A 22,236-nucleotide genomic window follows, 5' to 3' on the forward strand; every position below is an offset into this window, starting at 1 on the left:
ACCTACTTTCTCCGGAGGAAACGCAGCAGATACGGCTCCGTTCACACGTGGCCGTTACCGCTCCGTTCTTCCCCTGCACTTTCCGCACGGGGGAAACGAGGCTTAGAGCTCTGGGCCTTGGACTGATTATGCGGTCATCACTTAAACGATGTGAGGAGTGAGATTCCCCAAACTGTCTTTGTAAAATCTGGGTGTGAAAGTGGTGGAGGGGGAAAAAAAAGGCTTGCTTTTCTCTCTCATCAACACTTCTACGGGGGTCCTTGATCAAGGTCCAGATTTTTCCAGAGGAGCTGCTCACTCATTATCAAGTCAGGCATTGACTTAATAGAGCAGTTTTCCCAATGTGAATTTGTTTCCTTTTGTGAGTACTCATTTTGCTGCAAGGAATTCTGTCATAATCTATTAAACTAGAGAAGAACCTCAATTGTAAGAGCAGTTCTAGCTTTAGGATTGATGTTTGCTTTTCCTACTTCAGTGCACATACACCAGCACAAGAGAAATCAGGAGTAATAGAAGTCTTCATTGAACAGTTGAACGTATGCCAATTTTGCATTATTTAACAGTAATAACATTATCAACTGTTTGATTGGGATTCTGGCTTCCGAGCCTTCAGTCAAAAGCCAGAAGACGCTGCCCTCGCACCATTGGCTCCTCAGGGAAGCACATGACTCCAAGCGTGTGAGCCTGTGGTTCCTCTCCTACTGGAACAGATTACTGGTGCGACAACGTATCAGCTGGGTCAACCTAACCTCTCATGACGGCCTAAATCAAGCTTGCGGTTCTTACTAGTTGATGAACAATGAAGCGTTTGTCGAAGTTTACTTTCACGATGAGAAAATAAGACGAGCATTTCAATAATTCAATAAGTTGTCACAATTTTCAAACAGTTTTACACACTTTAGCTTCATTGGCTATTGTGTTATGATTCTAATTGAAGATTAAAACATTTATCGAAAGCTAATGCTGCTTATTATTTGGCTGTTAATCATAAACACCAAGACACGCCCCTGTGTTTCTTACCTTTCATTCTGGTGTTCTTGGGAGGGGGACAGAGACAAACGCTATAAATTGGCAGTATGATCGGAGTTTGTACAATGATGTTTCATCTTAATGTCCTGCTTTAGAGACAGATGTCTGTTGTTGAAAAGAATTTGGGCTCAAAGCTATAATTCACATAGTTCCCTACAAATACATCCATTTGAGAGTCAGATCTCAGAACCCTAATTTCTCACGACGGTAGAATATTTCTTTCTCTCATATGTTAATGCTTACGATGCCAATAGTAAACTTTATTAAAGCACATTACCCTCTTAATATATTTTATGTTTGTGTTGAGGACCTCATTATCATGCAATACGAAGGACATTTTCACCACCGGTGGGTTTAAATGTGGTTGGTTCTCCTGACTTGTACTCGAAATGTAATATATGATCGAGTTGTTCATCTACAGGAAACAAAACAAACATATTTGCCCAGTTTGGTGTCATTGACTAATCAGCCCACAGTGTTCTGTTATCGCTCTACACTGGTAGAGCAGTGGTCGCCCCCACTGTGTTTGCATGTTGGCCGTATCCAGGCCTGGCCTGAGCCAGTCTGGTGACCCGAATTGACTATTGACGCCTCTGGCTACAAGTTCCAGCTGTCAAACCAGTGTCACTTTGCCGCTGAGTAATACAGCTTATGTGCATGAAATAATGGCCTGTGTTTAACATTGGTTGTGTTCCGGTGGCAGGCCGGTTGACAAAGGAATCATAGTTGCATTGTGTGTCCCTGCGGAACGGGCAGCATTCTTGCCATTCTTTTGTAATTGTTCTGATTCCCGTTGGGTTTTCTTGGGGCAATTAAGGCGTGTGTGCTATATTTCTCGGGACATTCATTTAATTTCACTTCAGGAAGTGGTCCAGGACGGGTTGGCTTATGAGAATGTAAAGATACTTCCAGCTGAAAAAATAAGTCAAATATGCTTGCGCATATTGGTCGTGATTTTTCGTTTGCGTCCCTTATATGATGAAGAATAAATAAGTGTGAAGATTGAGAGTCCCTGCAAAGGATTGTGGATTTTTTTTTTTTTTTTTAACAGATTAGTGTGTCAAAGATCAGGCCTCACATTGCGCTTCGAGTCAGATGCAAAACGCAAAAACACGCGGTTTTAAAATGTGCTGATTGCTTTGTCATTCCCTATTCTTATCAGTGTGAGCTCTCACTGTGTGCTGTGCTGCGAGTGTGTGTTGTCTACAATGTCTGTGACTATGAACAGACTTTTCTCACGGTTTGAGGAAGTGCAGAGGCGTCATAGAAATGGCCCTGCTGGAATATGTAGGCCGTCGTATTCATCCTTCTCTCACACACACACACATGGTCTTGGAAAGTCTATTTCTGAATCTCTCGTCAAGTTTGTCTTTCCAGACTTGGTCCTATAAAACCAGACTTTTCACCTCCACTCTCTTTTCTATCCTCGGCTTTTTCATCGCAAACCTGAACAACAATGTGCAATGTATGCATATGGATCCGGGATGGGCATCGTCTTGTGAGAGGATGAGTCTATGCAGGACCTATTCATCTTAGAATCAATAATGCTGCCTGGAAAACAGGCTCATACTGCCGGCGAATTTAAAAATGGCTAACGCCATCAATGCTCCACACTCTTATGTGGTTTCCGAAGTCAAAATGTAGATTTTCTGGTTTTGAAACGATCCAAGCCCTGCATGGTCAATCAGCAATTTTTATTTTTTTAGTATTTGCATGCAGACGACTCGCCTTTTTTAAAAAAAATTTGAAAAATTGCCAGACGTCAACACGACGTGGCCACATCCACCGGTTTTCAGTCAAATCCCGTGGCTCGCCATCGTCTATGATGTGCACTGCATGCGATGTGAACGGATGCTAAACGACACCACACCCTACAACAGACGAGTTATTTTTCAACAACGATAAGGTTTCGTTCAGCATTATTTTGTTCACACTCGGCTGGTGATAAATGTGCACACTGCTGACCACCTTGGAAATGTACCGATTATAGTTTTTTAATTCAGGGTTGGTCTTATATTGAAGAGTTTGGGAAAGAGCGCTATTTTGGGAAATTAGTACTGTAAAGAAACCTACCATTGCACAGCTTGCCTGGTATCTTAGGGGTTAATTACACAAGCTTTACAAAGACTGAAGCCATTGTGGCATGTGACACGCTCTTGCCTGGTCGCCCTTTTAACTGCCAGCTAATGTAGACTTTACTCCTCGACGTGACTATTGATAGGAGAAGGGAGGGGGTGGATGGAAAGAACCCATTCAGCTCACATTTTAACACACGCCTTTGCTTTGACACAAACAAGTGGACACATCTGAGAGCAATGTAGTTCCATTGGCCTGGTCATTGAGGGGCCAGTTTCGACCTTTTGTTGACCCAAAGTCAGAGTTCATGCTCATTCAGCTAGAGTCAGATAGTTGAGGATCCATTTTTAAGTTCCAATGTAAAACCCAAGTTTGTGGAGAGAAAAACTGCCGTCGATCAAGAAGAAACCTTGTGAGAAAACCAGGGTGGTGGGTCATCTACCCTGAAGGTGGCAATTACAGGAAAGGATCCCGATTTTAAAACAGGAAAAAAGTAAGAGTGCAAGCTGACAGCAGTGTGAAACAAAGATCTGTAGTATTTAGCTCCGCAGCCACAGCTCTCCAGAGGAAACTTCAGAGAACGAGGACAAAAAGGGAAGGACAAACAGACAAAGAGTTAATTATACAACTGTGGCATATAGAGCATGTCCATGGGAAGTGCGTAGAAGCCTTTAAGCAGTCTCAACCTATAGCTGCAAACTGAGAGAATGCTTTAAGGGGACATGAGCCATTACAGTATGCAAGTACTGCTCAGTAGGAAGCCTTGATTTAAATTTTTTTTTAACTTTATCTCTAAATGTACTTTTGGGAAGTCTCCATACTACTCGAACATCTTGGAAAAATAAACCTGTCCCTGTTCTAATGACCTACATCTCCCATAAAATTATGCAAGTTTTGCAAAATATCTCAGCGTTATGCTAAAGAGAAGCTCTCCTCTCCGTCGTTATCCTCGAACGTTTGTCCGTGGGTTGAGGCGTTCACCCTTTGCCTAAACTTGGTCTGGATTTCTTTGAAACTCTTCCTACTTTGGCTGTAAGACAGAACAAGCTAATTAAAGATCTAGGTTAAGACTCTGGGAAGAAGAAAAAAAATGAATGAATGGGCATTTTTTTTTATCATGGTTTTCATTTTCTAGTTAAATGAGTGAAACTATAATAAAAAAAAAAATTTTGTTCTGTCATGCTCCACCTGTCATTTCCTTCTCCACGCCTGTAAACACAGCTCCCGAACATCACTGCGCTGTTTGAAACGCCTCCATGCGTAACCGCCATTCGTCTCTCTCTCTCTCTCTCTCTCTTTTTTTTAGGAGATAAAGATGGCAGCAAGGTAACGACAGTCGTGGCCACCCCGGGCCAAGGGCCCGACCGGCCACAGGAAGTGAGCTACACGGACACGAAGGTCATCGGCAATGGCTCCTTTGGCGTCGTCTACCAAGCGAAACTCTGCGACTCCGGAGAACTGGTGGCCATTAAGAAGGTCCTGCAAGACAAGAGGTTCAAGGTAAAGCTCACTCCCTGATCCACTGATCCTTTTATTTGAGATTATTCAACAATAAGCAGCAAACAAACAGCAAAGCGCGAGGCACCGTGTGGAAATGACAACGCCTCCAAGCATGCCCTGTTACTCTTTTTTTTCTGAATGAAGTGATCCTTCACACGAACAGGGAGATCAGAGAAGCTGCAGGGGGGAAAGAAAATATAGAGAAAATAAAAGGAAAACTTCTTAGTGGTTTGGATCCAACACATTTTTTTTTTTTTTTACTTCAATGAGTGGATTTTCTCGTAGGAAGTGTGTCAGTAGTGGGAGGGCCCCGCTTTTTTCACAGAAACGATCTTGAACACTGTGATTCTCGGGGACATCTGTCAAGGTTGAGTCTGTTTGGCACCTTGAAAGTGTGTTTCTGCGTAAAGCTCTGCAGGATTCCTTCCTGGAGGCTCTGAATAGATTTGACTGACTGCTCGTTGCTTATTCCTTAGGAACGACAACGTCTCTGCTCACTCGGTCAGTGTGTTTTTGGCGGCGTTGGATATCATGAGGATATAGGGTATATGTGGGTCATTGAGATTTTTTTTCACCAGTAAGACGAGTTACAGCATGTTGATTCCGTTAATTTCTTCTGACCCAATTTCTTGTGTTGCTCATGTTAGGAAGTCATTATGCCGTTATCTGACTAATACACATTTAAAAGGACAACATTTCCTTTCTTTCTGCCACAAAATCATCAAAATATCCTGCTTTCAGATGAAAGTTCAGTATCTTAACATATTTAGGCATTTCGCAAGATCCGGCAATAAAAGATTTGTAAATCAAACAAAAGGTACACCTGGAAAAAGGGATGTTTATTTATGGATTCAATACTTCAGGCCTTTTATTGATGCTTGACACTGGAGTTGAATTATCTTCATCCTCCTTGCTCTTTTTTATCAATAAGTGAATTCTGGCAAATCAGCGATTTTTCTCCATGATTGCAATACTGTGAACTGAACCCGATCGATAGATTCCTGGTATTTGTAAATAGTGATTTACTTACTTCTATCATGGAATGTAGTAATATTCCAAGATACTGTTTGTTTCTATTGTATAAGCTGGAAGTTTTGTTTTTTTAAATGTTACATGGAATGAGTCTATAGTAGACATGGTTATCATTTCTTGGAGGAACTGGCAAATGAGTTGAACTTTTCTGTGATATTCGAACTTACTGAGATGCACCAGGATTTTAGTTAAGTTGCATTTATTCAAAAATACAAGGTTATAATAATCAAGAATCTGGTTCAGAGGGGCAAATTCTATTTTTTATTAGGCTAGTATAACACCTGATAGTAATAAGGGATAAACCTCATAAACCTTTCTGTACTTTGTGACGATAGACTGTTCGCAGTTAAAAGATTGGCTTTGTTACCGGCATGTGTTTTGCTAAACTATAATGTTGTGATGGCCAGCGTACGCAAAGGTACAAAATCTTAAAACTGAAGCGGCTGAATGTTCAAAAGACATTTTCAGGTTAACAAAAAAAAAAAGCACTTCGATATCAGTTGGACCCAAACTGCTTCATTCGTTCCACACAACAACAAAAAAAATCTGTGTTACAATAAACTAAATCTAACACAAGGTTCAGATGATATGGATGCATTAGACATGGTTATTCCCTTTTTGTTTTTTTGGCTCATTATTTTATGTCAACTTAAATAGTCTCAGGAGAGTCGGAACATTTTAGCAAGCGAGGTTCCTCACTGTTATCTCCCAGCCTCCCGACCTGCAGCTGCATTTCCCATGAGAGTCATCGAGGTTCACTCTGCCTGAAGCTTTTTTTTTTTTTTCTTTCTTCAACAAACTGGTTCAGTGAAATACTTGAACAGATCAGTGCCGGAATATTTTTTTTCTTTTCTTTTGGAGGCCCAAAAACACTCTTTCAGCATGTGTAAGTCCTCTGCTTAAAATAAATAAAATAAAATGAGGCAAATGAGCACTAAGACTCTTCACATGAGTCTCATAGCACGCGCCATCAAGTGTACGTACCCCGTTAAACACAAACACGCACCAAAACACCTGCATTCTATTTTCTCCTCATTCCCTCTCCTCTTCAAAAGCCTTTTTTTTTTTTTTTTTTTTTTTTCTCTCCATGCTCAAGTTTTTTTTTCATGTTTTTTTTTTTCTCCCCCCTTTCTGGTTTGGTGCTCACTTTTTTAAGCGATCATTAGTCGGCCGAGCTGCGTTTGTCAAACACGTGTGAAAGCTTTATTTTCCTCACTGCCACACGAGAACGAGCCAAACGGGGTCGTCACGTGAATCGGCTCTGCGTTTCAGGCGCAGCTCGATGCATGTCTGAGACTCTCCTGGTGGGGTTTGCAGATTGCTTGTGGTGCATTATGGGATAAATCTCTTCTCCCTTCCTGTCTGAGGGATCACATATCAAGTCATTGGAAAATGGATGCTCGCTTTAATATCATCGTTCACTCTTGTACAAAGAGAGCGAGAGAGCTCGTCTGCGAGAAGCAAGACTTTCACATACCTATTAAAAAAAAAAAAACAAGGCTTTCAATCTTTGCATCATTGTCAACAAACTATTATGGAGTTCAAGTAGAAATGAAGCTTTATGGTATTTAAAAGTACTCGTGTCGGTACTCTGTATCAGCAGGTAGCTAAAGCTGAGTACTCGTGTTTGAGCTCGTCTTTTGGAAAAGTCTCAGTGTATTGTCTGACAGTATCATGTGAAAATGGTGAAAACAAGCTATAAAGGTGTAATATCACCTTTATAGTTGGCCTGTCACCAATTGATTGGACAAGTTTGTAAGACCTTTGGTTAAGTCCTGGTTTTTGATATTGGATTTACACACTTATGTTGAATTGCAACGGTATTATTTTGGTTTTTTTTGTCATTTGTCGTTAGTCTCCAGAGGCTTCATGGCCGGGATCTGGCTAACAACATAAAGGTGTCCCCAATTCACTTCTCCGCATTACAAAGCTGTGGTTTGACCAAAGATGATAATCCATTTGAGAAAGGCACAGATCGGTTCAACCTTGTGGCTTTTACAAATGTGTGTGGTCAATCCTTCACAGAGGGACTCCATTCAGTGTTGAAAGTAAAAATGTTAATTTAATGTTTACAATTTCAGAATTTGAATGGCCAATATGTGATATTTTTAATGCTGTCCTTTGGATAAACTTGTAGATGTTCTGTTTTGCAGCTTTTAAATAATGGATATTGGCTTGATGATATGAGGCAGAAAACTGCAACGTGACAGGAAGAATATTGTGAAGGGGACTGAAGCCGGCCTGCAGGTACTTGAGGGAACCTCGTGTTCTTGGAGACTCATCTTTTTCATCAGATGGTCTCTTCGCCAGCTGAAATTGCTGGGGCAGACGGGTCGAGACAAATTTCTTTCGTAATTTGAAATGTTCCTTACATGCAGATCATTTTCCTGACAGGGGAACGATTTAACACAAAAGCACTCCAAAGCGAAGAAAGACTTGTATTATGAAAATGACGGATATGTCTGTTATTCATCTGGGGGGTTTTTTGGGGGGGGGTTTGAAAGACTTTTTCTTCTATTGTTCTGTGACAATATGTAGGTAAGCCTCAGTCATGGCCAAGTCACGACTTGACTAAAAATGGCAAACTGTAAAAATGAGCAAGCGGTGGATTCTTGGCGAGTTAAAACACAGGCCTCTCTACCAATTTGTCTTGTTTAAGCTTTAAAAGCCACTTGCTTACATACAGTGTCATTTATAAGCTTCTATCTACAGCGAAACAGCTTGTGTCTCTGGGTCTGCAGTCTTGATCTCCTTGTAAACTGCCTGTGGTTTTGTCTCGCCGTATGTGACAACAGTGTGAAAGTCTCAGGTGTAGCACGCCGACAATCCTGCAAACAACCCCCCCCCCCCCCCCCCCCCCCCGTCTTCTTTGCCTTCTGTCTGGCTGCTCTGCTGACATGCTGGCGGATGACAGGTCAGCAGGATGGACTGCAGTATAGCTGGAGCTGGGCAGGGCTTTTACTCAACAGCCTGTCTGCTCCTCCTCCATATGGTACCATCTCTCGTATAACAACACACACACACACACACACACACACACACACACACACACACACACACACACCATCGCAAACCACTCGAGTCCAGGAGGATGAGGGCGTTGGCTGCAGTGCATGATGGTTCGACGGCTCGTCTCCAACCCACACACAATGATGTCACTTTATAGTGTGTGTGTGTGTGTGTGTGTGTGTGTGTGTGTGTGTGTGTGTGTGTGTGTGTGTGTGTGTGTGTGTGTGTGTGTGTGTGTGTGTGTGTGTGTGTGTGTGTGTGTGTGTGTGTGTGTGTGTGTGTGTGTGTGTGTGTGGCGATCCCTGAGGAGGAAAGAGCAGGGGGATGACTGTGGGAACCTTTTACATCTGCGTTTAGTGAATTAGGCCGGGGCGAGTGGGGGGGGGTTGTCTTCGCAGAGCTCCCAAGATACTCTCCTGCACCACTGAGATGATGAAGTCTTGTGTATTGGGTCCATATCTCTCTATTAAAAAAAAAAAAAAAAAATGGGAGAACATCTGAGTGACAAGGGTGTAAATCCCCAAGAAGTGAGTCACAGCAGCATCTCTCCCTCCACCAGCCAACCCTGACCTGACCCACATAACACAGGATCTTATTAGTCACCCATTCGGACATTCAGTGAGCACGACACCGTTTCTCTCCTTTATATCGTAAGGCTAAAGAGGTGCAACGCGTTTATAGCACTGGTTGATCCGACTTCACTTTTGAACCGTGTTATGGCTGTTTCACTTCCTTCAGCTCGTCACATCTGAATTATTTTCGCTCTTCATTATCAACTGGCTCATTACTTGCTGTGCAATGCAACAAGCACCTTTTGTTGGCTCAAGAAAATTGCGATTTTTTTTTTTTGTTTAATTATGTAGAGTATTATTTGCAATCAGGCTCATGGCTAATGATTATTTCTGTATCAAGCATTCGCGACTCAGGTTCGGGGAGATGCGATAATAAATTCTAGAAAATACTCGTCACGTTCCTCCACATTTTCAAATGTTCAATGAAAATGTCCAAAGTGTTCTTTCTTAGTTCTCTCAGTAAAGGTAGTTTATGATCCTTTTGGTTGTATTTGACCGTCTCTATTCACATCATCATTTTGCTTTTGATTGTAATTATTATATCCTTGTGAGAAGTCGTCAAACCCCATTATTTTATCTTGTGACATTCTGCTTGGATAGAGCGTCGATTTATAAAAAGTGGTTTAATATAAAATGCCAGAATTTGACTAAAATGCAACACGATTGAATAAAATGGAAATGTAGAATATTGCTGTGCACGTCTCTGCACTCAGACGCTTCAAAATGCACAATAACGGAAACCAAGGTTGGATTTTTATACAATGACTCCCATCTCTTCGCCACAGATGGATTTGTGTGAGCTTTCTTGTTTGTCATCATCATCCTAAAAAAAATTTCATTTCTTTGTATAGTTGCTTCTCTAAAAGCTCTAAGAAGCACAATAGATAATTAAAAATGAGAAGCTCTGTATACTCTGCCTTTTCCCCCCCACATAGATACTCTACATATGAATCTAAATGATTGTGTTTTGCTGACATTTTGTTGTGGCAGTCCTGTTGTAAAAGACCTGTTGCTCATTGCACTGCCTGCACTCGTAAAATCCTTAGTCAGACATTTTAACTCGCATACCGTTTTCTCTCTGAGAATGTTTGCCGCTGGGCATTTATTTAAGACACAGTTGTCTTGTTTTTGGAATTAAAAAGCAGGATAATTTTTTTTCACCTTTATTTGCTACTTCTTGTGCAAACTTGTGACAGTGTCGTAGCTGACATTGGTTTCCTACGTGTTTCACTTAACTGAAGGCCGCCTTTCGGCACACTCCTGGTGCGTTGGAAAGCTGCCAAGGTCTTCTCTCAGATGACTCTCACTTATGAAACGTGCGTGAACCCTATGTCATGTCGCTATAACGTGCCTTTTCTTGTTTTGTCTTCCTGTAGAACCGTGAGCTGCAGATCATGAGGAAGTTGGACCACTGCAACATAGTCCGCCTGCGCTACTTCTTCTACTCCAGCGGAGACAAGGTCAGTCCGCCCAGAGTGTTTCCTACGTGTTTATATTCGTCTGCCGGAATCATCCGAGCTCGGAACTTTTAGCGCAGTGTGGTTTTATAGAAATCGGCCCTTTAGGAGAATATTCCTTCACTAACAAAGTGCTAATCAGGCACTCCAAGCTAAGATTAGAAGAGAAGGTTATATTAAAAGTGTTTATTTAAGGGGCAACATGATAGCCAAGCAGTTCATGTCCCCCCCCCCCCACATGGTCCACTCGTGCTTTGAATGACAAGCCTCTGGCTCAATTCCCTCCCGCAAGACCTCGTGCTGACTGCGGCGCTCCTGCTGTCTATACCACAGTCCTTACATCTCTTCAACTCCTCAATGAATTAAACACACAAAAAGAGAAATCCTTTGGAACGCCATCAGAGCCGAAACGACCATCAAAGAGACGTACCGCAACTGAACCATAATTATTTTTTAAGGATCAGCAAAGGAAAACATGAATATTTAAATTTCTGTTCAGCCAATTAATGAAACATGATCACGCTTTCAGAGGTGCCTCGCCACTGTGACTGAAGTGTAACTAAATCTATCATGTCGTCTTCGGTGTGTGTGATTTTGAGTCTGCCGTGAATGTGAAATGTGTCAAATGCTTGTATATCACAGGCTCCGACCCATTTATCAGGTCGGCTTCAATGAAAACCGTAATCCTACAATATCCTCCAGTGTCATGGCGCTCCCAACCATTTTCACTTTTAACAACTTACGTTCACTCCATCTTAATATGGTCAATGGATCAGTCTTCAAGAAGTTTGCAGTTGTTTGAATGGACTTGAATTATAAAGGCACAAATTCTTGCCTAAGGACACTTCAAATACATGGATATGTTGAGATTCCAGCTGAGGTGCATGATGTTTCACAGACCAGGACGAAAAGAATAGGGAAAAGAATAGGGAAGACATATTTTGTGCAGTGCAGCCAGGTTTGGACTCGGTCGGTCCGGAAAATGATCCAAACTGCAACAAAACTATTAGATGGTACAAATGATGAGTTCCATAAGTCATTACACACCCACTACTGCAGTTCTATGTAATGACTTGGCCACTGATCACATTTAGACGAACGTTAAAAGCATTAAAAAGCAATGGCGACCATTCAAAAAGTTTTCCAATCTATTTTTGTCACCTTCTAAAGACCCCCCCCCCACAGGTGGTTCAACAACTGCATGTACAGGCAGATCATGTAATATAAAAGTACATTATTTTCTGTTTTAAAAGAGCAATCCACTTTACACCTACAAGCCTTTATACTGATATTTGTAACATGACATGGTGGTTACTGGACCACAGCGTTTGCATTTGGTGGGAATCTTCGAGCCGTGAGAGTAAAGAAACGATAAGAAAATAGTAATATTACAGTGCAACACTTTATACCACACCTCAATTTAGCATTTGGTTCCTTATAGAAGAATGAGTGTGTTGTGATCTTGGCACGCTAATTTTAGTTTAGTCTGTGTGTCTAAATGACTGAGCTCACAGGCTTCAGGCAGACTCGTAAAATAGGTCAGGTTCCTCACAGTCATAAACAATCTCTTGGTGTCCTTGAAAGTCATTTTTCTTGCCATTGTCGCCTCATGTCTGCGTTGCCTTCTGAACCCGAATGCGTCCGTCCACCGGCTCGTCCATCAACACGAGCTCACCCCGAGTTAATTCAGTCGTCGATACAGTAAACCTTGACAGCGGTTGGGGACGTCCCCTGCCGCTGTCTTACCGTCTGTCGCTGTCAAACACGGGAGCTTTCCTGGAGTCTCCACGGCTGGGCCATGTCATTCGACGAGCTGATAAATGGGCAAAGGTCTGTGTGTCAAATATAGACACACATGGACTTGGCACACATGCTGCTGGAGACTCTACCCATGACACTGCAGCTAGAAATGCCTCTCCCCCGCTGCCCGAAGCCCAAGGAAAAAGCTGTTTGAGGACTGTCGGGGGAGGAGCCGGCGTGAGAGTGGGTGTTGGGAGAGCGAGTGCCGGGAGGGAACTCGAAGGCGCCCATTCGCCGGACAAGAGGGCGTCGGTTAATTCTAGTCTGAGAAGAGCCCTCCCCTCCGTGCTCTTCGCTCCGCCCCTGCTCCCCCCCCCCCGCCCCTCTCCTCGTGCCATGTGCTCACTGACCTCTGGGAATCACTGCAGATTCTCGGTATGGTGACACTCCGGTGGAGGTGCGTGTTGCAGGAAGGGCCCAGCACCCTCTCAACGTGACTTTTGCGACAACACGCTTTTTGTTATTTGGATGTTTGTGTCCCGAGCGCTTTTCACCTTTGCTCCTTTTTTTAACCCTCGCCTCCTCCATGTTGTGTTTACTTTCACGTCTCCATTTCCTCTGCCCCACCACTGCATCACTCTGCTAATTATGGGGACTGGCACCATGTTGTTGGTATGGCGATTTACCACCCATAGAGCCCAGAACCTAGTGAAGCAGGCACTTGTTAATGTTGGTGGTCAAATGGAAGCAGGTTGATAAATGACCAAACCTGTGAAACGTGAAAAGACACAAACGGGACAGGAATCGTCCAGTTCTAGCCTGCAGGTGTTCTCGTTCCTTCAGAGCAAGGTTTACACCGCCGTGAAAAAAAAAAAAGGCGGGGAGTATCGCTAACTGTAGCCGTCGGCGTATCCACAGGTAGCCTTATGTAAGTGCTGGAGTGTGGCGTCCTGCTCTCGCTTTTACCCTTTAACCACTTGTATAATGCCATGTTTAAACAGAAGGCCGCTGGTTCAAACAGCGTAGGCAGCTAAGCAAATAGCCGCCTGACTTTTACCACTTCAAGCTACGAAGTCGCGATTGAGAGTACACGTAAGACATTCAGCTGACACGTTTGCTCTACGCAGACGGACAAACTCACCAGTATTTCTGTAAAAAAAAACAAAAAAAGAAGTGATTTCTTGTAGAAAAAACCAAACATTACAGAGTCGGGAAGTCGAGCTTTATTTACATGACAATTTCATTATGTTTCAGATGTTCATTTACAAGATGTTGGCGTTCACGACCCCTGAAAACGGAAACGTGTACGCTCTGATTTCTGCTCACACTCTTCTTACACAGTGCAAGATTTTAAACGAACGTATTTACTGAGAGTAATGGCAACCGAGTCGGGGGTGACGCTCTGCTTGTTGCACTTTCTGTGAAGAGCACTCGAGGATGAGTGGGATGTCTGCGCGGTAGCAGGAGGAGGAGGAGAAAAGTCGCTGGAGCTGATTTTTGCCCTCGGGCCTCCTCCCAGGTTAACGCGGCGGTGAGCCACCCAGTGTCGCTTTTCTATTCACTGGAGCCCTTGGAACAGCTTTTTTTTGCATTGGATGCGCTCATACAGCAAATTCATGTAAAAACAACACGCGGGCGTTGATCTCCAGACTGCGGGTGAACGGCACCGCCTCCAGCTGAAGACTCGGGTCCTCTTCCACAGGATTTACGACGACGCGTCGAGAGAAGTGGAAAGTGGGAGTTGAAGACGGTGCCTGACATACTGTGTCGTGTGACTATTATGTGATCCTGCACACGTGAAAATACTTATTCTCAGATGCTTTTTGCCGCTGCGTATTATTCTGCGTCGGCTCATTCATCATATGTGCCTCACGGTTTTTCTGTCCTAGTCTGTATTTTATTTGATTTATTTTTTATTATTTCCACGTTTTGCCCTGCACTGATTCCAACAAGTCCTCCACGAGGTATACCACAGAGATTCTTGCTGATAGATAGATGAGCCAGTGTTGTTCAGGTGCAGGATTTTTACTCACCAAATTAGAGGCTGAATTATTTAGTTGGAGCCAATCAGATCCCCGCCTGGCTAACCATCTGGGAACAAGCCAAGGAAGTGGCTTTATAGTGAGGCAGGAAGTGAGTCATCACCGTTACCGGGCTAAATATAGCTTTTGGTGGTGCTAACAGGCGGCAGAGCAGGCTCTCGTGCCGTCACAAACGCTATCGATGGTAGTTTTGCTGCCGAGGGACCAATGACTGCACACAGAAGCGTGACACACACACACACACACACACACACACACACACACACACACACACACACACACACACACACACAGACCGCCGATGAGTGAAAGTGATGCCAGGAGCAGATGAGTTTGTGAAATGACGCGCTCCACGGCCAAGAGTCGTCCTGGAAATGCTGCTCCACATCACCAGCATTAGCAGGCGTGTGCACATGCCATGTGCTTCCATTATGCCCAGTTTTTTTATTTATTTTTTTTTTTTTCTTCAATATTCTGTGGCAGAGAGGAGTCGGTGCAGAGCAGGACACCGAAGGCTGGAGCTTCTTACAGGCTCGTTTCACTCGGAAGGAAAAACGATACCGACACTCAAACTACATCAGATGTCGTCAAAAAAACAGAAAGTCGGCATTCAATTAGTTTTAATTTTGAGACCTAAGAAGTTGTGCTTGGTAAATAGAATTGGTATGAGATGATAACATGAGAATGAAATGGGTTTTTTTGCAAGTAACAAGTATGAGCAACACTAAATTTAACTGGTAATAATAACTATAAGCATATTTGGTGTAAGTATAGTTCATCAAAGGAACTCACGCGAGTGTCTCAGTGATATATGGACATTTATGATGACATGAAAGAATCAGCCAGATGTGTGCGAAGTCAAATTATGAAATCGAGACGGCAGTATTGAGTGACGGGAAGCTGTGGCTAAATGAACCAGGAGTCCTCCAATTAAATGTCGATCCGATAAAATATCATGTAAACACTTCTATCTGATGAGTTGACCCGGCCTGAAGTTAAGAGCCGGTCAAAGCACATGTTCTAACTTTGTTCACGATCTGATCCGAGTCCATGTAAATGGCATTTCAGATTGTTTCCTACTGTGCGGTTCTGTAGCGTTTTGATGGCAACGTTGCTCCTCCATACTTCATAATAGTCTGAATCGTACGATATTGTTGGTCCCCATCAATCTGATTCTTCATTTAGACGGAGAAAAAACTATTAACACAGCTGCTGTTTGAGGCGTTCTTGTATTTTATTGGTACAAATCAGAAGTACAAACTCGTGAATGGGTTCAAATCATATACTGATTATATGAATCTAATAATAGCCTCCACCTTGCATTGAGCCTTTAAGTGATAGGTGATTTATTGGTGCCATCATTCAGTCCTTAACCAGGCCAGAGGGTTTTAACTGAGAGCTTTGCTGTTCCCTCCCACTCGTCATCAGGGACGAGCAGGCTAGCTGCGTATGCATGAATGGGTTTGTGAGTAATCTCCTTTGTGAATTTGTAAGGTGCTTTGTTGCTATTTATATTCCTTAACAGTTGCATTTCAGTATGAGCCATCTGGTTTTTTTTTTTCTTTCTTTCTTTCGTTCTTTTAACCCGTATGATGTATCGGTCTTTAACAATGGCTTCACAAGAAAGAGTGGCGATGACTTGGTTTGGGCCAAGGCTGCCCAGACGCGAAGGAAAAAGGAAGTGCTGGGGGGGGGGGTTTGGGCGGAGAGCCCTCGGATACAGCATCCTTTCAGGCTCGGCAGCGTGCTCCAGAGGAGATTGTGTTCGAATCAGCCCTCCCTGCACGGGCCTCGTCCAACCAGGAAACGAGGAAATGATATCACTGTCTGCGACTTGGGTCGGGGCTCGAGCCGTGATGACGCATGGCCGTGTTCTTCCAGGCCTCCGGGGAGATACAATGGATTCCCAGTTAGATTGTAAGGGGGGGGGGGACACTAGCTACATCAGCTGGAAAATAGCTTCTTTATTCATCATAAAAAAAATTCTTGAGATGTTGCACACTGAAAATGACCATTTGATGAGTTAGGGTTATAGTTCATCGACATTTGTTTTCCCCGAAATTGCACTTAATATAAGTCGACGTCCAAATGTCAGTTTATGTCCCTTTTTCTGACCTTTTTTGTTTTTTTCTTCTGTCCAACAGAAAGATGAGGTGTATCTGAATTTGGTTCTGGACTACGTTCCTGAGACCGTCTACAGAGTGGCCAGACACTACAGCCGAGCCAAACAGACTCTGCCCATGGTTTATGTCAAGGTACGTTTGTGTGCGAAAACCGTCACGGTCAGGTGTGTTGTACCTCAAGGCCAGTCAGTGCGGCTGCTTTGATGTTTTTGGACCGACGCTCCATAGTTAATATTTTAGTTTTTAAGTGAAAGCCACAGAACAAAATAGAATTTAGAAAATAAGTCCCATTGGACAAAAGCTCAACCACATTAACTCGAGCATTTCGACGTTAACATGCCCGCTAATGACACTCGGCCTGATGATATAATTCACCCGGAGACATTACAATCCTGCTCAGTCTGAAAAGATGCGACTTCCCTTCACACTGAACCCAAAAGACATTTACTTACTTCTGTTGCAGGCACACAAATGTTTTATTCTGATCTAGAAGCTTTAGTGGTTTGAAGAAGCAGTGTTGTCGGAGTATCTTTACATGCCTGATGGCGTGGAGTGGCTGCTGCTCTGCACATTATTCATTCTGTACTTCTGGGTGTTTTTTTCCCCCTCTAGTTATACATGTACCAGCTGTTCAGGAGCCTGGCTTACATCCATTCGTTTGGTATCTGCCATCGGGACATCAAACCTCAGAATCTTCTACTGGATCCGGAGACGGCTGTACTGAAGCTCTGCGACTTTGGCAGGTGAGAGACTTGAGTCTCAATTCTTCTGTCTCTTCGCAGGAGGTGACTGACATATTGGGAAAATTGGGTTGGTTTTTCAGGCGTAGTTTGTCAAACAGTCCATTGACGTGGAGGCTTGTTAGAACAGCTTCTTCTTCTTCTTTTAAAATTACACTCGGTCGATTACCAGAAACATCATGGATACTGTAAACCTTATGCAATTTACTCTCAATTTTGAAATAACCAGGCATAATAGCTCAATCAGCTATATTTCACATTTGCAGGTTGAGTCACGCTCTGTTTACTTTTATTTATGGAATGTATGCTCTATTCTCATATGGCTTTTATAGCTATCATACCCAGATCCAAAGTGCACTGATCGAAAAGTCAAGAAATGTACAATTATTCCTGTTAAACATACCGTATCTTAGTGTTATGTAGTGCTGTCTCTGGTCACTAAGTGGCAGCAGTGAGCCACTGGATTTCAGCGGTTTGTTTTTTCCAAAACATTCACAATTGTCAAAGTTCCCATTGGAGTTATTGTCTGAATCTCTTCCCTGACGAGAATTAAAGTGACTCACAACACCATCTAGTGGTACAAAGTGGCATCACAGTACCAACTCTTTATTTTATCAGTATTCTAATTTGCTTCAGAATGTTTAAAAAAAAAAAAAAAACATTTTAAATGTACGAAATGCACCTTCAGTGACTTTGGTCTGGATGCACTCTTTTAAGAGTTATTGTGCTTTATGAATTATAAAAAGAAAGCCACACGCTACAGAAATGCACGAGACCAAATGTTGTGGTCCGTCGTAGATTGAAACAAAACTTGTATAGCCCGACCTTATTATTTTTGTCAATCAGATTTTATCATTGTAAAGCATTCTGTATTTCAGCAGTGCATTTGGTGCTTTTCAAGCAGTAACTCGGAGCAGACATTAGTGGCTCATACTGCAGTCATTCTCAGAAACTCACTTCATCTGGACCTGGTCACAGTAACAATGACATACTTGGGTTTGTTTTTTTTGATGTTCAGCGCGAAGCAGCTGGTCCGCGGAGAGCCCAACGTGTCCTACATCTGCTCCCGCTACTATCGGGCCCCTGAGCTCATCTTCGGTGCCACGGACTACACTTCAAGCATAGGTGGGCTGACGTCACTCTCGCAGCATATGAGAAGTGTGTCAAGAGTGTGTTTATGGTGATTTATTTCAAGCGTTTTTTTTTTTTGTCCACATTTGCATGATAAGACGGTGAAGACTTTGGTCATCACGCCCCCGCTCCTCTTTCATTAACCCGCCTCTTCCTTCAGATGTGTGGTCGGCCGGCTGCGTATTGGCCGAGCTGTTGCTAGGACAACCCATCTTCCCCGGTGACAGCGGAGTGGATCAGTTGGTTGAAATAATCAAGGTAAAGGACGACGCGCTCGCACAAGAGCGACGGGCCTTTTCTCAGCGCGACGCCTTTCTCATCAGCGCCGTTGTCGTCCCGCAGGTCCTCGGCACTCCGACCCGAGAGCAGATCCGCGAGATGAACCCGAACTACACAGAGTTCAAATTCCCCCAGATTAAGGCACACCCTTGGACTAAGGTGAGTCAACAGGTACAGGAGCCCTTTTACTTCTCTACAATTCAATGTTGCAGCATCTTGCCATCTATGCTTCGCCGACATTCCGCCTCCTCACTCCCATCCGGCTTCGTCACCTTCATCCAGCAGAGCTCGTTAGACTCGCGTCAAGTAGAGTTAATGCAGAGAGGCGACTCGGTCAAAACTGTTGGTTTCCTCTCCTCGGGAATCTCCTGCTTTTCAGTTGCATGCTTATCAGATTCATTTGAGATTAACTGAGATAAGATTGAATTCAGTTTAATTTGCATAGCTCCAGGTAAAATACGTCGTGAGCGAGCAGAGGTAGCAGTGGAAAGTAAAAACTGTTAAGATCCAGACGTGGCAGGCGACAAACAAAAACAGCGAACAAGTTGACATCAGACAGGAAGCAAATCCACAAGCTGTCGACTTGATGAGCGCAGGCCCTCAGCCGGTGGTTTGTTCACTCGTATAACACTGCCGCACATCTTATGCATTGGCTGGCTGCTGCTGTCAAAGATATAGTTTAGTGTTGAAATGGTACATTCGCCATATGCCTGTTGACTGTCACAACAGCAACCGTTAGTTTTTGAAAATTGTCCATATAAGCACAATTAATTCACTCTGTTCCAAAATGAAAAAGCAAACATTTTAAAGTGCTTCACTTTCTAATAAATAGAGAAAACTCTGCTCATTCCACTGGACAATCTTTTTGTCGTAATCATAGCATGAAGACTATAATGGGGTTTTTTGTTTTTTTTTTCCGGTCAGACTGTTGCAAATTAAAGCCGTCTGGTGGCCTACAATACAAGAGCCACATTTGACCAGATTACTCAAACCTGCTGCTTTATTTAGCCAGTAATTATTGTGAGCGTCACTTGAGACACTGACGTGTCCGCTGCACTCCCAGGCTCTCGTCGGGGACGTGTAGTAGAAAAAACAGGTGGCAAAACGTGACGGGACATCTTATCTTTAGCTCCTGTCAGCCTTTTCATAAGAAGCAGCGCTTCCATTGGGGAAATAGATCCCTCCAATCAGCAGGCAGCAGCGGGCTCTCATGCCCTCTTCTGGGGCGCCTTGCTGTGGCCAAAAGCTGCAACTGCACGTAGAAGTGTCCAACTCGTTCATTCATGCACTCTCATGGAAAGATAGTTCAGTGTTTCATCTCCAACTCCTCAGGAGGCCATGCTCTTTTGTGTTTGTGTGCAAGCATGTGTGTGTTAGTGTGTGTAATTGTGTTAACCGCACTCAAATGTCTTCTTTCTTTTATACCAGCACACCGGGAGAGACTCTCTGCCATCACGGCTAACTTTGTCTATGATTGGCGTTCAGGTGTTCCGGCCACGTACGCCTCCGGAGGCCATTGCTTTGTGTTCCCGCCTGCTGGAGTACACGCCAACAGCGCGCCTCACCCCTCTGGAGGCCTGCGCACACTCCTTCTTTGACGAGCTGCGTGACCCCAATGTCAAACTGCCCAATGGGAGAGAGAAGCCCTCACTCTTTAACTTCACCACACAGGGTACGCAAGTGGAGGGAAACGTTAAAAAAAAAAAAAAAACCTGAAACTAAACATTCTCCCACGAGCCATTTAGCGCCGTCAATATAATTTAAAGAACATTTAGATAACGTCCGCAGGCTTTGATTTATCAGTAAAACCTCTCTGAAACAGGCCACTAACGTGGCGTCCATAGAGGGTGGAGATGCAGGAAGAGATGGAGGGATTTCATCCACAGAAGACCTGTGGTCCGTTTTCCCAAGACGTCGGGAAACAATCTGTCTAATAAACCCTTTTTAAAAAAAACAACAACTGTGTGGACGTGTACTACGATGAAATATGTTGTTCATTTTAGGTAAACAGTCACTAAATACTGATCCTACTTCTGTTTACTGGATGAATATCAATAAAATTGACGCCTTTTTTTTTTTTTTTTCCCAGCATTTCTTTCATAAAGTGCTTAAATGCTTTTTGCACAGTACTGTATGTAGTCTGTTATCATTTTGATAGAATATTACAGTTTTTTTTTTTTTTAATAGATAGATGGATCAATAGCACTTAACCTCCTACCCCCCCCCCCAAAAAAAATCAACAACCATACTTCCACTCATACAGTACCAGATTAATATTAAATGCACATAAAATAAAACAAGTTAAAAGGAAAACCAAATAGTAGATTAAACATCCAGTTATGCGAGTTAAAATTAAAAAATAAGCTTTAAGATTGAAATTAGGATTAAAACCAGTTCAAATGTATTTAAATTCAACCACCTCTAATTGCATTCGGTGATTAGATTTGCACAATTGTACACAGTGATATAGAGGTGTGGTATCGAAAACCTGACATGAAGAATCCCCCTCCGGATCAAAAAAAACAAAAAAATGTTTTCTCTTTTTCTTAAACGGATCCTACCCAGCTGGCTTTTAACCAACATGACCTTTCAACACGTTATGTTCTCTTATCTTCCAGAGTTATCTAGTAATCCCTCTTTGGCCTCCATACTCATCCCTGCTCACGCCCGCAGTCAAGCTGCCGCCTCGACCCCAACCAATGCCTCTGCCACCACAGGTTAGTTTTTTTTTGTGCCATGTTCCTTTCCTCACGCCCCCTCGTTTTATGTGGCCGTACGCTTGACCCTTTAGCTCTTGGCCACCCTTGCTCCGGTTTATGTTTCCTGTTATCTCTGAACCTGGAAAGTGATGTCACTCAGTTCTGAGGGGCATGGATTTATACCTGGACGTACCAAATCAATCCCAGCTCTTTGGTTCACCCAGATGTATATTTATAATGAATAGAACTTGTGGCTCGGACGTCCACAATGACCTGCTCATGCTCTTGGTACATCTTGTGGATTGATTTACTTACATGACTGTGATTATTAACCATATCAAGATAAGAGAAATGAGGGTTGAGTTCCTGCCACATTGGCACTGCGAGGCAGATTATAGTTACCGCCGTGTGAAGTTTGCACAAGCGGTTCTGTTTGTTCACTGTGGTTATATGTATTTTTAATAACTTGTGTTTATCTTAAAAAGGAAGATAACACACAAACACCTTACTCAAAACTGCAGTTTGCAGTATTCTTCTTCTACAATAAGAAATGATTGCATTACAGCCTCCAGTTGTACAGTTCTTTAAACATTGCTTTTTATATCGTGTGCAAATTCCTCTCCCTGTATTAAATATAAGAGTAAGAAGCATTGCCTGGCATTTAAGTCTGTCACGAAAACTCAGTTTTCCTTAATGAGGTCATGAATTAAGCATTAATCATACCTTTGAAAGACTGATTTCGTTTGTGCATCACATATTGGTTAATTACAACTAGAGGATAAAAATCCCTTTTTAAAGATTATCTGC

General features: G+C 43.0%; 1 protein-coding gene across 2 annotated transcripts in view; it reads left to right on the forward strand.

Moving 5' to 3' along the window:
• The window catches only part of gsk3ba (glycogen synthase kinase 3 beta-a), a 29,955-nt gene that overhangs the window by 4,059 nt on the left and 3,660 nt on the right, over positions 1-22,236 (forward strand). The window contains exons 2-10 of one of the 2 annotated variants that reach the window (XM_080498050.1): positions 4,412-4,605; positions 10,595-10,678; positions 16,602-16,712; positions 17,193-17,323; positions 18,339-18,445; positions 18,612-18,709; positions 18,794-18,901; positions 20,216-20,402; positions 21,349-21,447. In XM_080498050.1, coding sequence (XP_080354176.1) covers positions 4,412-4,605; positions 10,595-10,678; positions 16,602-16,712; positions 17,193-17,323; positions 18,339-18,445; positions 18,612-18,709; positions 18,794-18,901; positions 20,216-20,402; positions 21,349-21,447 — 1,119 coding nt within the window. The remainder of the gene's footprint in view (positions 1-4,411; positions 4,606-10,594; positions 10,679-16,601; positions 16,713-17,192; positions 17,324-18,338; positions 18,446-18,611; positions 18,710-18,793; positions 18,902-20,215; positions 20,403-21,348; positions 21,448-22,236) is intronic. The other variant, XM_080498051.1, reaches the window with a different exon arrangement.

This window comes from Blennius ocellaris, assembly GCF_963422515.1.
Source record: "Blennius ocellaris genome assembly, chromosome: 6".
NCBI lineage: Eukaryota > Metazoa > Chordata > Actinopteri > Blenniiformes > Blenniidae > Blennius > Blennius ocellaris.